Below are 15,944 nucleotides of genomic sequence, written 5' to 3'. Positions count from 1 at the left end.
GGCAGTTCTTTCACTTTCAGGCTGACTGTGCCAAATGTGTATGTCTGTTTGCTTCAACAGCAACATTTTTTGAAAGAGCACAATTTTTATTCCATTTTGACCGAAAATGATGTATGAAGAGTGAAAATTGTGGTTGTGACAGTGAGTTAAAGAGAGCTGTTTAAGAAGCTCTCTGCACTCTGACAGCTGAGTCCACCACTCAAGCTCTGCACATTCTGTCCCATAGAAACCAATGTAAAAACCTGACAAGGGCATTTTTACTATGCTCCACACAAGTCTGAATATTTGAAAAAGTCTGAATGGGATTTTAAAGTTTAATTGAAGCCAGAATGTATGAAAGTTGGGCGAGATTTTAAAGTTTGAACGGAGTTTCTATGTGAATGTATGAATGAATAAATTGAAAATGCATGAAAAAACTTTGAATTTGTGTCAAATTTCAAAGGGGAAAATTGCCCAGAAAATGATTAATATTTCATAAAGTTTGAAAGATATAAACTATAAAAAAAAATACAAGCATGCACGTCCTAACTGAGCTGCATGTTTTGATGTCTGAAAGAAGTAGTAGTGTGACAAAAATTGGGCAAATTGTTTTTGTGTAGAATAACAGGGTGGGAGTGTTGCAAAGCAAAAAACATGATGGTGGACTAGACTGCGTTAGTATCAGATAGATGTACATTTTATATTGGCAACTGAGTGTTTATACTGTATATATTGACCCACATCAAATTGTTTTTGTACACTTTTATATAAAGAAAGCAGAAACAAGCTTTTGACAGCCACAACAAACAAAATCAAAAAGTTTATAACCCACATTTTCATCAAACAGACACAACAAACAAACTCGAGTATACAGTTAAAATTTAAATATGGAGTAATTGTCATACTAAAAGCATGGACTACAGTTCCTAAGAGTGATTATTATCATTCCAAATCAAATGATATCCACAGCAGAGTGTTTCTAAATTTCTTTTTGTTCAAAGACAATGACACAGAAGCACCGTCTGCTGAAGCCCTCCGACATCGCAGCTCCAGTTACATTATGCATGTGTCATGCCCTATAGATAGCTCCCATGGGGTCAAAGAGCACGTCACAGCCTTCTTTGAATAGCCTGAGTGCAGATGTGGAAGACCCTGAAAACCCTGACCAATCAGAGCAGACTTGTGTTTCAGACTGAGGGTGAGTACAGGTATATTCAGACTGACAGGAAAAATGATGTTTTTTGAACATTAAAGCATGTAAACGTGTTCAAGTAGAAACCCAAAATACAAGTATGAACCTAAAAATAAGCATAATATGGGACCCATTATTAGCATAACTGATGTACATTAAATACAAATCTTAATATACAGTTTAATATTCTGGCTTCAGTCTTATCTCGCTACATCAAGTTTTAGTCTTGGACTTTATGTACTCACAATCTTTAGTACAGCACTCCCCATATGATTTCAGTAGAGTTAGTTTATTCTCTGGAGTCTCTTTATGTCATTTAGTTTAAGGTAATCTGATCTAATGCAGTTTTATTTGTGATTATGCACCATGTGAGTAAAATATAAACAAACTTAGGATTTTGACACAGTAACCTTTTGTATATATAAAAAGCACATAAATAATGACCCCTTCACACGAGCTGTATCTAAAAAAGTTTATTTAAAACATACATATATTGTCACAATACATCTCTATTTGTTTTTTTGTTTTTTGTTTTTTAAAAAAGCAAACATTAATGAAAATCAGAATTGCATGTGTTTTGTTGGTTGTTCATTTAATAGGTTCAGTGAGTCCAATAACTCTGTCCTTCTTAAAAAGACAGACACAGAACATTCTTTTTATTGCTGTCTATTGTTATTATGGATGAAAGGTAAAAAAAACCCACTTAAATAGTATAAGAAATTATGCAAAAATAAGATATATTAAAAAAAAAAAGCAACAAATACACACTGTGTACGTCTCACACAAATTGTCTTCACTACAATGAACCTACAGAGAAGAAAAACCAAACCAAAGACAAACTAAAGAGCTCTTATATCCGTCACCAGACACAAATTACACCATTTAATACAGCTAGGACAAGAATCACACACAGGCTTCATATCACGGCATATTATCTATTCAGCTGAACAGCTTTTCTTCATTCATAAAAATCACATTTTTCTTTACAATTACAAACAGTGCATACACAGTGAAAGTATATCCATACAGTACATTTCAGGAGTTACTATCAAATGACATGATGACAACTAAATGCTTGTAGCTGATTGAACAGATGAAGGTGCCTCCTGTTTGTCTTCATTTTCACGGTTCAGGAGAAAAAATAAAAAAAGAAATGCTTTAGATGACAACACTGGTCGCACTACGGGAGCTTCTGTCCTAAAAGAGAAAAGTGACAGAGGAGAAGTTAATGACGGAGATCTGAGGATTCAGTACAAGTGGTGAAATGTACAGTGGCATGCAAAAAGTGTTCAGAGTGTGTGTCAGCGTTTGGATCTTACTGAAAGTCGAAGGTAGTTCCTCCTGTCGTTACTGCGTCCAGGCTGCTCCTCTATGGAGGAGTAGCTGGGTGGCTTCTCGGGCCAATCCTTCCCTTTACCTCCTTTCCTCCTCCTGCTGTCCTCCTCGTCTGAGCTCCAGGATCCTCTGCGGCGCGGAGGAGGTGAATAGCTCCTCTTCCTCCCAGCTGCTTTGCTGTAGAGCTCCTCCATCAGGTCGTCACGGCTACGAGCACGTGGCCTGGGTTCACCTCGCCTCCTCCCGGCCGAGCCTCCGCTCTCATTCCTCGAACCCCTATGTGGCGCTCTTGCTCGCCTGTTCTCCCATTCGGAGTCGTCGCTGTAATCACGCAAAATGCCCCGTCTGGGAGGAGAGACGTCTCTGTAGCCACGGCTGTCGCGGGGGAGACCTCCTCCTCCTGAGCGGTTTGTACTCCCGCTGGACAGGCTGGATATCCTGTGCCCACCTCTGGCTCCGTCTCCACCTCCAGGCCCCCTGCGTGAGGAAAAGCTGGGCACACGCTGGATTATAGGAGGCAGGGTGATCACCCTCCTCTCCACCCCTCTCACCCCCATCTCATCCAGGGCTGACAACATACTCGGGGGCCCCGGGGTGTAGGGGACTGCTTGAGGAGCGGGCTGAGGCGGAAGTTGAGGCTGTAATGGGAGCATATTTTGTGGAGCATGTGAGGCCATTTGAGGTGCTCCCACATCCAGCCCCCTCACCTGGTTCTCCAGGTAGTCCAACACGTGACCGGTGCCACGAGAGCTGCCACGTGCACTGCCGTTCATGTGGTGTGGAGGAGGAGGAGGAGGCTGTTGCTGGAAGGCCATGGGTGACAGCTCCATGGGAGCCATGGCAAAGTTTTGTTTGATCGGGTAGTCCGAATACGAGCCTGGAACAGAAGAGACAGAGTTCAGAGGACATAAATAATCTAATAACTGATTTTCGGCCACATGGGGGCGGCAGAAACAAGCTGTAAACATGGACACAATTTCCTCTCATATGTTGTTACCAAAAAGTTTGACATTTACACATCCAGCAGATAAGCAAGTCGCTAACTTTGTCCATTTGTTTTGGTGGTTGACAGGTAGTCAAGTCACACAGTAACACAAACAAACAACTGATCGGGCAGTGATAGACCAACAGCTCTCATGTTCAGTGTGCCAAAATTACTGTTTTTGTCAATGGAGTCTGGTGGCTTTGATGAGAGCACAAGAAACTGAAGCTGCTAACAGCTTCCCTATTGGAAAAGGGCTGTCCAACAAGGCTGTTGGCAAGGTAAAGCAGTGCAATTATTTTAGATATAATGTACATTTAAACTGTTATAGATTTCTTTAGGTGGATAAAATATGTTCTGCTGCTGCTCCCATCCACAGCAGTACACAGCACAGCTATCCTTGCAGTATTTCTGCCTGCTTCTCCAAACTTGGGGCACACTGAGAGTCTTGTACTGTAAGTAACACACTGACTATGGCTACCTTACCTCATACAACCTGACTTAAAACGATCCGGACTATCCCTTTAAATATAATAAATATGGACATAACAGTGGTGTTTACATAGTTTCAGGGGTTTTTGTTTTACTTCATTGTGCTGAAACCAAACCAAACACACGCCCTCGGTCTGGGCGAGAATGATCCAACAAAGCATTCAACAAAGCATTAAGGGGAAGTCTTTTGTGTACTTTGTGTCACTCACCTGAGTACAGTATGGGAACGCCCTGAGCAGAGGCGTTAGAGCTAATGGGAGCGTAGATGGGTTGACCATGCATCCAAGGAACCATAGCCTTCTGAGCTTCTTGCATCATCCTGTGCTGCATCACAGCTGAAATCAGAGCAGAGGATTTTGATATGTAGGCTTGAACACGTACAGACAAACTTTTTAAAGATTGAGGTCTCTTGTACCTTTCTCCGGGCAGCAGCATGTCTGCGGACAACACGGGCAGCGGACGTAGCAGCAGCACTTCTGCGGGCAGCACTGACAGCAACATATGCAGAAGAGCATGATGAGCAGGAGAGCACCGAGGATGATCAACAGGACGGTCAGCCAGTCTGGAACACGTAAGATGACACACGATTACCAATATTTATATATCAGAAAGTCTTTTCAGGCTCTAGCTGACCTCAAGACCCAAAACCTCAACTGAGGAAACTCACGGTACACGATGAGCTTGACTTCACGATCCGAGTCTCCTGTAGTGTCACCGGCAGCGTCAATGGTGCAGAAATACACGCCGTTATCCCACCACATCACCTCAGTGATAACAAGGTCAGCCTCTGTTGACACATAACATCACAAAGTTAGGTTTTAATAGTTCAAAATGCTCTCCATATATATTGTGTTTGCTCGTGTCTTACTTCAGGCAGTGTAGCTTCTCAGTTATGCTAATGAATGCAGTATTTAGAGAAAGTGGCGCTCTGTTTGGCAACACAATTATAATAGAATCTATGTATGTGTATGACTGCATCAACAGTTCAGACTGAAACATCAACACTGTCATTATGACGGGGTCAAACTCACTGTTCTGAATGGTAATTTTGCGATTTCTGTAGTCGGCACCCAGTATGGGCTCATTAATGCCTCTTTTCTGGATCACTGTGCGGACGGTACGCTGGCGGTCCGGGCAGTCATTGGAGGGGTCCTGACCCAGCTGCAGAGCGGCCTGAAAGGCTGCAGACACAGAGGGAAATACGATGAAATATGATGTTCAATTAGGTGCATATTCTCTTTCTTCTACACCAGTCTGCCTCATGCTGCTCCAACCATCACATCACAATGGGTTCATCCCAATGACGAATCTCGCATCCACATGTCCCTCACTTGCATCTCTTCCTTGCGTCTTAGCTCTGCCCTCGTAGGACACGGGAGAGATGCGAGGATGAGACGTGAGGAGAGAAGAAAGCGACGTCAGTTTGTGATGACAGCGGCTGCTGAGTACAGTTGGATCAGCTGTCAGGAGGCTTTATTAACAGTGATAGAAACTTTTAATGGAGTTTGTGTCTGCACACAATGTTACATATACATTTATAATGATAAAGATACAGATACAGTTCTCAGTAGCAGAGCAGCAGTGTTCTCTGTCTAACAATCAGCTGCACATGAACAACGTGTTCTGATTTTTAACTGGATGGTGAATCAGCAAACAAATCAAATATAAAACATGGCAGTGATACACTTGAGTTCAATCTCTTATCCGTCTTCCCTCTGGTATGAAACTTCAGTGATGTTGGGATGTATCAGATCAGTCCGATCAGCTGTCCAATCAATAACTGATATCCAATCAGGGGGGTGTGTTGGTCAGTAAAAGACTTCCACGAAAGGCTGCACTCGTGTATCCTCGCTTTTCTGACAAACTTTTCTGACAAATGTGATTCTGTGTAGAGTTACTGTATCTGACAAAGCTACTGTACCTCAGTCAAACTGCTGCTTCAACCCCATCTCCTAGAAAAAACCTACTGCTTTGTTTGGACGAGCATGTTGTAGTGGAAAATGTAATTGCTTCCCGGAGGATTACTGTGTTTTAGAGTGAAGGGAATACTACGATTTTGTACCAGACCACAGATGTAGAGACGGGAGATTGGAAGCACTCTGGTTAAGGTTAAGGAAAGTTTGTGGTTTCTGTTCATGTAAAGCCCAGTTCAGACCAAAGATTCGCCATGAGATGAGTGCACGAATGCACCGTTCTGCGACATTCTAAAAACCTGCTGGTTCACGTCAATGCAACTGGATGACACGGTGTATCATCTCTATGCAACAACTCTCTGTACTCTCTTTCCTCTCATCAGCTCTTCATTTAGTAGGTACAAATAAATATGGACAGCTATCAAATTCAAAGGCCTCATCCACATTGTCAAAATCATCTAAATAATCATCCATGACATTGAAAGTCTTTTAGATAACACTAAACTACTATTACTGGCTCAGCCTTTTCCCCTGTAAGGGCAGTGGCCATGTGGGTAATGTGTCATGATGAAGACGGCAGGCAGCAAATAGTGATGATAGTCAGCAGAATTAAGTGTCTAGATGAGCTCAGGGCTACTGTTCAACCTCATGAGGAGGCCATGTTTCTTGTTTTGTGGTGATGACTGAAATGCAAACGCCACCCTTCCTTCTATAGAGTGGTCTGGACCGCTAGAAGCTAGTTACCAGCTAATAACAAGCCAAGCTAATTTAATGTTAATAAGCCAGTGTGTTCCTAACTACAGTTTGGAGCTGGTAGGCTGTCACTGAGAAAGGTAACACTACGTTTTCTATAAACTACTCCTGTTACTACTCTGCAAATCTCACTCACATTTCCAGGTTTGTTTTCCTACAGCAAGTCATTTCTTGTGAGATTTCAGAACAAGACTTCCGCTTGTCAAGACAATAATCAACCTACTGGATCAAGCGAAAGGTAAAGAGACCCTTCAGCCCACTTACAGTAACAATCTGAGCCTCTCTGTGGCAAAAATAACCACTTTTAAAGGAGGTACAGTGATGGTTCTCAGTTGCCTCACATGCTGACATGCCGGCTGCTGCCCTCTCGCTCAATACTGGACCAACTGTTGTTCACACAGTCTCAAATACATGAGAAAATATGGTCTAGGTTGAAAAATGCCAAAGTTATCCTTTAAAAGTAACCAGATCCAAATCTGTTTGCAAGTCTCGGGGAGCACTACTACATGTGTTGCTCCAGAGTGAGCTGTGTAAAGTGTGATAAATTGCCTCAACTGAGGTCACCTAGGTCAGCGTTGGCTGGGGCTGAAAGCTACCACTTAAAAATTGGAAGAGAAATAAAAATCTAAGGATGCTGAGTTAAAAGAACTCCGTTTACCTGACCGCTGTAACCTGCTCCTTATCTCTGCGTGAGGTTAGCAGCTCAAGGCTACATCAGCTGCTACCAGCAAAACACACCGTTATCCATCTGGTTGCACTGCGAGGAATGGAGGTGCCAGGTTTTGACAAGAGGAATGTGTGGAATTTAAAAGGAAAAAACGATATCTCTGGTTCTGCTGCATCGAGTTTGATGCCAAAAAACTGTTCATCATGAGCCTGACCGTGTTAACCCTTTGAAACCTGGAGCGACAACACTTTTCTTGTGCCGCTTTCAGACGCCTTTCACAAGTATTTAAACCTTTAAACCCTGAGCTAATTGTGTGATTTCTTTCAAAAACATGGGAAAAAGGCACTGAGCAACCTGGTTAGAAATGCCCCACAAACTGCAAAAAAAAAAAAAAAAAAAAAAGATTTAGAAAAGTAATTTAAAAAAACAATGGAAAAAGAAAAAAGCTAGGGAAAAATTATTATTATTACATATTTCAAACTATGGAACCGAATTATTGTAATTTTTAAGCAGTATTTTCGGGTCATTTCGTACTTTTCTAAATTTTTTAAAAACTTTTTTAAAATTAATATTCTTGTTTTTAATTTTCTTTTTTTTTTCTTTTTTTTTTTACCAATTTCTTGTAATTAGAAAATTATTTTAAAAGCTAGGGAAAAGAGGAAAAAAAGGCTAGGGAAGATTATACTTAGAATTTATAATAATATTACATATTTAAAATGATGGTACAGAATTATTGTAACTGTATTTTCAGGTCATTTCCTTGTTGTTTTTTTTAGTTTTTACTTTTTTTAACTAATATTCTTGTTTTTAGTTTTCTCTTTTTATTAATTTTTTGCCAGTTTCTTTCATTCAAAAACATGGGAAAAAGGAAGTGATCAACTTGGTAAGAAATGTTCCACAAATTGCAAAAAATTTAGAAAATTATTTTTTAAAAAGCTAGGGAAAAACTATATTCATAATTATCATTGTTATATATTTAAAATTATTATAATTTTTAAACTTTCTTTTTCAGATCATGTCGTTGTTTGTTCTTAACTCTTTTCTTTTTCCTTTCCTTTCTTTTTTTAACTCATTTTCTTGTTTTTAATTTTCTCTTTTTTAGTAATTTCTTGTCATTTTTTTCACGTCATTTTTTCTATCGTTGCCCATTGCCTTCTTCCCATGTTTTTTGAAAGAAATAAGGTTTCAAAGGGTTAAAGGAGTACAATGCTAAATTTTTAAGGTGGTCTTTTAACACTGGTAGTGCTTGAACATGTCTGTAAAATAGCACTAATCATGCTTTAGTTGCTACATGCAGATATTGTATTGCAAGGGTGGATACTATGGGGAAAAACAAATAAAACCAGAGACCATATTGTAAAGGGATCACTCTTGCTATGATACAGCAATCAGTGACTTAAAATAAAAGTAAGCCAGCATGGGGGAAATGGCCCCTTCCCTACTTCCTACCCTCCTACTTCCAGCCCCCTTACTCAGACCACACCCATCCTCGAACTCAGCCTTCATTTTGATCTCAACTACACACCTGTGAAGTTGCGTGAGCCTGAGGCGTAAAGCGATGTAACGATTTGATGTAAAATATCAAACATCTACTTAAAAACCACAAATATTCAGCTATATCATTGCTCTCTCCTTCCACCTGCAGCCTCACCTGTGGAGTAGTACTCCAGCACTGGGTCTTTACAGAAGGACTTGTACCTCCAGGTGACCAGCACATCCTGAGGGTTCGCTGAGGTCGAGTAATCACAGCGAAGTATCACAGAGGCAAACAGAGTGGTCCTCCTCTCCGTCTCTGGAACAATCACCTGGATGGACAGCAGCTCTGAAACAAGCAGGAAGAATAACAATAAGATAAAAAGTAAAAACAGCAGCAGCACACATGATGCAATATTCAAATCACTGTACCTTCAGACAGAAAAACCTGTCACGAATCGGTGTCACAGCTTTGAACGCTGGGTTGATAAGAATCTGACCAGACTGGTTTACAGTTTACTACAGAAGTCTTTAAGTGTGTACGTATTGTACTTAACCATTAGAGATAATAACAGCTGTCAATCATGAGCGGCACTGCTGTGGAGAAAACAGGCTGATGACAGGCCACCTCTGCTAATGAGAAAAGATCAGCTATTGAGGTCAAAGTTTAAAACACTTTCCCTTTTTAACAACATGTCCAAACCTCTGATAGAGATGCATGATTGTTACTATCAGATATGTGTTAACAGTTCTTAGTTGATTTAAGATACATACAGATAGATGAGGGCCATTGATCCATTAAAAGTCAAAAAAGATCGAGAAAAGTTTTCACTATTTGCCAGAGCTCAAGCTAACAACTTTAATATATAGCTTGTGGTAATGACAAATAAAAAGAATCAGCGTAGTAAAAAATAGCACTGTGTATCGAATCACTTTTAAAAAAAATTTTGGGTCGCATATTTGACCCAGGCACATCACAAAATGTGGCAACAGAATAAAAAAGAGCTATCACTGCCCAGAACCAGTAGCAATAACATTGACCAACACACTATCGCTCTCTACCAGTGTCTCCCTTGCTCTCTCCTTTCTCTTCCACACACACACACACACACACACACACACACACACACACACACTTCACGTCAGGACATTGACATTGTCCTGTGAGGTCAAATGTCAGCTGCCCCGACATGCAGAGAGCAGGAGAGAACGTTAAAAAGAACCGATAACGTTGGAGCTTATCAATACTGCCTTTAATAATTGTGCATCGGGGCCCATTTAATACCAAGTACCAATCCTTAGCTGGGCCACTCCCGAGCCAGATGTGGCTCATGGGCCACCAATTGAATAGGCTCGCCTTTGATGGTATTTTTTCAGGGGTTTTTTTAATTGTAATTTTGAAGATGATCCTTTGGGCTCTGGAAACATGTGATGGGCATTTGTCTTTCATTTTATAGACCAAACTATTAACTGATAATCATTAAGGCTTTACTATGTTTTATTAGCACTTAATCTACTTATTATTTTTTCCTATTAATTGATTTAAATTTTAGTTTATAAAATGTCACAAAATAACGACCAAAGCAATTTCTTCAATTTGCTTCAACAAACCAAAACCTAAAGATATGGGGTTTTTTTTATCATTTATTAATTTTGCACAATTTAAAATATGCAAAATGACAAACATAAAATAAACAGTGCAGGGAGAGGAAGAAAACCCAGTGGGCTTGTTTAAAGCCGCCATCTTTCACCTAGTTATAGACAAACCTATAGCATGACATAACATGACAACATAAAAGCAATGGCAAACTAATAATAACAAAATAATATATAACAGCCTGACAACAACAGCAATTTTTAACAACAATATTTAACAACAGAGCTGTAATGACTACTCGATTATTGATAAAAAGATCAACAAATGTATCTTCCATACTGTCGGACTTCTCAATCAATATTCATGAAATACAGAGGAGCATGTCTTTGGAACAACCTTCTTCCATTTCTGCAATCATCATCTACATTAACATCATTTAAAAACCACCTGGAAAGGACCCTAATTTGCAAAGACTCTTAAAACTTCATTGATTTATTTGTGCGTTTTGTTGTTGTTGTAATACTTCTAAGTCTTTTCTTTTTATGTATGATTATTATTTAATAAGGGAGGTATCTTCATAAGCCATTTTTATCTTCTTCTTTTTCTATTTTCTACACATGTATGTGCAAATAAACTATACTAAACTATTTTGATTATCCATTAATTTCCATTAACTAGTCAAATCAAATGTGAGAATTTGCTGAGTTCAAGTTTTTCTTACATTAAACTAAATATCTTAACATTTCATGACATCATCCTATAGGCTCTTGGGAACTGTCATGGACATTTTTAAATTATTTCTAATGGTTTATCGACCAAACGATTAACTGATTAATCCAGAAAATAATCTGCAGATTACTCAATAATGAAAACTGTGGTGAGAGCCCTGTTAAATTCACTGCAGCCAATTTTCACATGGAGATACTGAACAAGATAAGTTTTGTCATTTTGGCTCCATAAAGGACTTTAAAGTATATTTAGTTATCAAAATAATTTATTAACTTTCTGTCGATTATTGATTTATTATTTCAGATCAACAGCAGATTAACTGATAATAAAAATAAACCTTATTTACAGCCTGATGTCCTCAACATTTGTTCACTATGAAGATCAGATCTAATAAAGAACTATATTTAAAAGTCTCTTCTATAAAACCAGTCTGTTTCCACTGTGTGAGCTGTCTGGATGTTTCATATTTTGGACAACATGTTCATAAAAACTATTAGCAGTGTGCGTCACGTGACAGCAGTCGGCCTTGTCCTGTTTACACCTGTCGATAATTAACTTGTACACATCACTGTTGGTTTCGACTGTTTGCTTTGGTGGCTTCACCCTGAATTCTTGGCTTTACACTGACAACAACTGACTTTAATAGAGAATATATGTAAAGTCTATATACACGTCTTAGCTGTGACACCTTCCCAGCCTCACCTGTGGGCAGGTGAGCCAGCAGCAGCGCCATCAGGATCATGTTTCCCATCTCGTCGCTCTTTATCCTTCCGCGGAAGCTTCTCTCTTTATCCTGTAGGAGACTGAAAATCCAGCACAAGTCCTGAATATCTGGAGGAAGACGTTTTGTATCCGCAGCTCTGCATAGTAACTCTTCTTCTTACACTTTAAACTACATCACAGTGAGGCTGTGTTTGTTCTCTGAGGAAAAGGACGAGTCTTTACAGCCGCATCGAGGAGCAACTTTCCCGCAGAGAGAGGAGTCGATGTCGGAGGCGGATCATCCGCACCCCTCCCCCCCTCCTGCAGCAGCTTCAGGTGACATCACTGACCCCGCCCCCTCTGACAGGTGCAACATGGAGGGGGAGAAGAAGAGCAGGAAGAACAAATACAGGGGATGTTTCCTCCATTGTCAGCAGAAAGAGAAGCAGGTTTATTGACACAGATTTGTAAAGTAGGTCTATCTGTCAATCTCAAAACTCAAAAATGAGCCCAACTGAGGAAAAAAATTGCAGCAGTAATGTTTCATAGTTGTTATTGCATTATATATTAAAAGTATACCTTCATGATGATAATATTGGAGGGTCTATGTGCACCTATTCAACATATTTGGTGATTTTACTTAAGTTTTTGTGGTCAATCTTTTCAATGAAACACTTTTTAAGAGGATATTCTGATGTGTTGTACCTGTATTTGGGACACTGCTACCCAACAACCTTTGTTTTTTTGCCAAATTGTCCACTTACAATACATACATTATTCTGTATATATTTCATATCTATGACGTCATCATTTATTGTAAGTTTTAGATATGTAGGGGACTGTAGTGCAGGGTCGGGTTGACGTTCCTCTTATTTTCGTCCCCCTTTTTTATTCACTTAAAACAATTTATTATTTAAATTTTAAAAAATGCCACAGTGCCTCATGATGATGTCCCAGAAAAAGACACCCTGTGTGTCTTAGATGGGATGGGATAGGAAACGCATACAGTGCAATAGTGGAAACTTCTATCTGTTACGGTTGAAAACATGATGGGAAGTCGGTGGTGATCGTGTTTTATGGTTCTAGTCCATCATGCATCATGGTTATCATGGACGAACACATTTGTATGTGCTGAAAATTAACCCCCTTAACCCCCTAAGTGCACATATACATTCAGAACAGGTCATATCTGATGGTCACGCTGACATAAAGATCTACATACTGTTTCAAAATGTTCTCTACAGAGCTAGGAATAAAATTCAGGTTTATTTATTAATTAATTTGCCAGAGCTGGTCAAAATTGACCATACTGAGTCAAATATGGTAATATCATAATATCATATCACATTGTGCCATATCGTATCGCATTGTGCTGTATCGTATCGTATCCAAACAGTATGGAATCAGCCCATAGATCAGCCTTTATACCCAAAGTTTTTCCACATATCTCCGTCCAAGATCACTTTCATATTTACTGTCTATTAACAACTGTATACATCAAACACTCCATAGCGTAAATGCGGAAGTGCTGATCAGACTTAAGGCAACTTACAGCTTAAAACACTTACCATGAGGAGAGAATCAATCAGGTGATCTGAGGGCACAGTGAATATGGTGAACATACAAAGTAGTGATTTGAAGATGCAATTTATAATCTAATGTCTTTCCCAAACACTTTTTTTTAGTCATTCTCTTCTTTCACAGAGAAGTAACAGTGGAAAAACAGCCAGTTTGATTAGCTAATTACTTGTTTATTAATTAGTTCTGTGCTGTGTTTTGCTGAGCTCAGCCTCTGGTGAGTTTACAAGGCAGATGAATACACTCTTTATGTAAATGTTACATCTTAAGGCTCGTTTTAACCCAGCTGTATAAAAGAATTGAGTCCTGCATAATCTGAACATGCTGACTGAAAGCAGGTCAGCTCGTCTGATGGTTTTCAATTATCCGTTTGTAGCAAACAGCCCGAGTGTAAAGTTCACTCTCGGGATGAGTCATGCATTGGGTGAGTGTTGGAGCTCTTTGTGCGAGAGATGTTTATGCCTCTTATCTAGGAGGTGGACCCCAGCAAGCTCCACCGTTGACACAAAACAAGCCCGCCTGGGCTGAACTCAAGTGCTGCTCTCAGCTCGCTGAAGTGTGCTCGAAATCCTGTGAAAAATGTTGTGTGGATGAAAAGCTTTGCAATCACATCTGTGTCTGGCTGCACTGTGAACCTCCAGACATGCCAGGTTTTTACATTCCTTTCTTGGTGGTGTGTGGAGAGGACATACAGTACCGTTCATCTGCAGTGTTAGAAAAGTTACAAAATGTTCTGTTGTTTTATTTTAACCACATTTAGTCTCAGTTTGCTCTAAATAAACTGTGGTAACGTGGTGAGGAAAGGTCAGAGAGGTGAATCTGATTGCCACCCCTAATCCCCCCCACCAGAGTCAGAGGATGATAGGTAGTTGGCTTGTTAGTATCATGAATGGTTTGCTGATCAGACCTGCTGGATACAGGCCCACAGTCTCGGTGTGAAGTGACTGCTCACATTTTTTGTTAGAAAGTCGATTAAAGGACTATCAAGAGATACAAAACAACTAAAAACAGTCGCAAAATGATCACGATTGCAAAACAACTGCAAAGAACTGCATAACAACTACTGAGATGCAAAATAACTACAAATAGATCTGAAATAATTGTAGAGAATTACAAAATGACCACAAATAAATGTAAGACCACAAAGAATAGCAAATTGGCAGCAAGTTAGTGCAAAAACACTCCAAAGAGCCCCAAGACAACCACAAAGAAATGCAAAATGATAACAAAAAATTGCAAAACAACCACAGAGATGCAAAATGACTACAAATAAATCTGAGATAACTAACAAGAATTACAAAATGACTACAAAGAGTCACAAAACGACCACAAATAGATGCAAAAAGACTACAAAGAATAGCAAAATGTCAGCAAGTTAGTGCAAAAACACTTCAAAGAGCCACAAAACAACCACAAAGACATGCAAAACTACAAAAAATTATAAAACAACCACAGTGATGCAACATGACTACAAATAAATATGTAATAACTAAGAAGAATTGCAAAATGACCACAAATTGGTGCAAAATAACTTTAAATAAACAGGAAGGGACCACAAAGAGACAAAAAACTACAAATACATACAAAATGACTACAAAGAATCCCAAAACGACTACAAAGACATGCAAAATGACTACAAATATGACAAAATGACAGCAGGTTAATGCAAAAACACTTCAAAGAGTGACAAAACAACCAAAGAGATGCAAAACTACTACAAAGAGATCTGAAGTGACTACAAAGAATGGCAAAATGACAGCAAATAGATGCGAAAAGACAACCACAAAGACACACTAAATGACTGCAATTTGATGGAAAACAATTACAAAGAATCACAGAACCACCACAGGGGGACACAAAATGGCTACTAGTAGATGCAAAACAACTACAAAGAATCACAAAATGACTAAAATTAGACACAAAAAGACTCCACACACTCACAAAACGACCACAAAGAGACACTGTAATATTCTTCAGTTAATGTCTTGAGATAATGATGTACCATTTAATACTTTATATAAACATTTAAAGCTGCACACATGCTCTGTGTGATAAAGTTTGCTGATTGTGTGTAGTTCTGAGGTTGTTAATGAAGCTCTAGTGTTTATTCAGTTGTGTGTATTTGATAAGCTGCGATAAAAAAACACAGGCTTTATCCAAGTTACGTTACACACACTTTATCACATTTATACTATTGTTGAACACAATCACCTCTCAAACATCAGATTCTGTGGACGACAAGAAGTGTTTTATATCAAAATTAATTATGTTGAAACTATTAAAATGCACATTAATGCATAAACACCAGTTTGTGTCATCTGTGAATGGGGAAGAAAGGTGATTTAAGTGACTTTGAACGTGGCATGGTTGTTGGTGCCAATCAGGCTGGTCTGTCAGAAACTGCTGATCTACTGGGATTTTCACACACAACCATCTCTAGGGTTTACAGAGGATGGTCCCAAAAAGAGGAAATATCCAGTGAGCCAAAATGCCTTGTTGATGCCAGAGGTCAGAGGAGAATGGCCAGACTGGTTCAAGATGATAGAAAGGCA

General features: G+C 39.3%; 1 protein-coding gene across 1 annotated transcript; it reads right to left on the bottom strand.

The window, feature by feature from the left end:
- Positions 1-1,629: 1,629 nt before the first annotated feature.
- Positions 1,630-12,224, bottom strand: LOC126393129 (immunoglobulin-like domain-containing receptor 1). Its single transcript, XM_050049011.1, has 8 exons — positions 11,815-12,224; positions 8,965-9,135; positions 5,012-5,161; positions 4,648-4,767; positions 4,396-4,542; positions 4,190-4,315; positions 2,491-3,383; positions 1,630-2,368 (listed from the first exon to the last, which is right to left on the bottom strand). Exons 1-8 carry the CDS (start codon positions 11,861-11,863, stop codon positions 2,330-2,332), a joined length of 1,695 nt encoding a protein of 564 aa, XP_049904968.1. The 5' UTR covers positions 11,864-12,224; the 3' UTR covers positions 1,630-2,329.
- Positions 12,225-15,944: the final 3,720 nt, after the last annotated feature.

This window comes from Epinephelus moara, chromosome 7 (assembly GCF_006386435.1).
Source record: "Epinephelus moara isolate mb chromosome 7, YSFRI_EMoa_1.0, whole genome shotgun sequence".
Lineage (NCBI taxonomy): Eukaryota > Metazoa > Chordata > Actinopteri > Perciformes > Serranidae > Epinephelus > Epinephelus moara.
Note: the sequence above shows the minus strand (reverse complement) of the source record. Positions and strands in the feature narration are given on the sequence as shown.

Coding starts and splice junctions, on each gene's coding strand:
- LOC126393129 (XM_050049011.1), bottom strand. CDS start 11,863: ATGGGAAACATGATCCTGATGGCGCTGCTGCTGGCTCACCTGCCCACA. Junction 4,316..4,395: donor ATGCTGCTGCCCGGAGAAAG/GTACAAGAGACC, acceptor CTCTGATTTCAG/CTGTGATGCAGCACAGGATG. Junction 2,369..2,490: donor GGAACTACCTTCGACTTTCA/GTAAGATCCAAA, acceptor TTTCTCTTTTAG/GACAGAAGCTCCCGTAGTGC.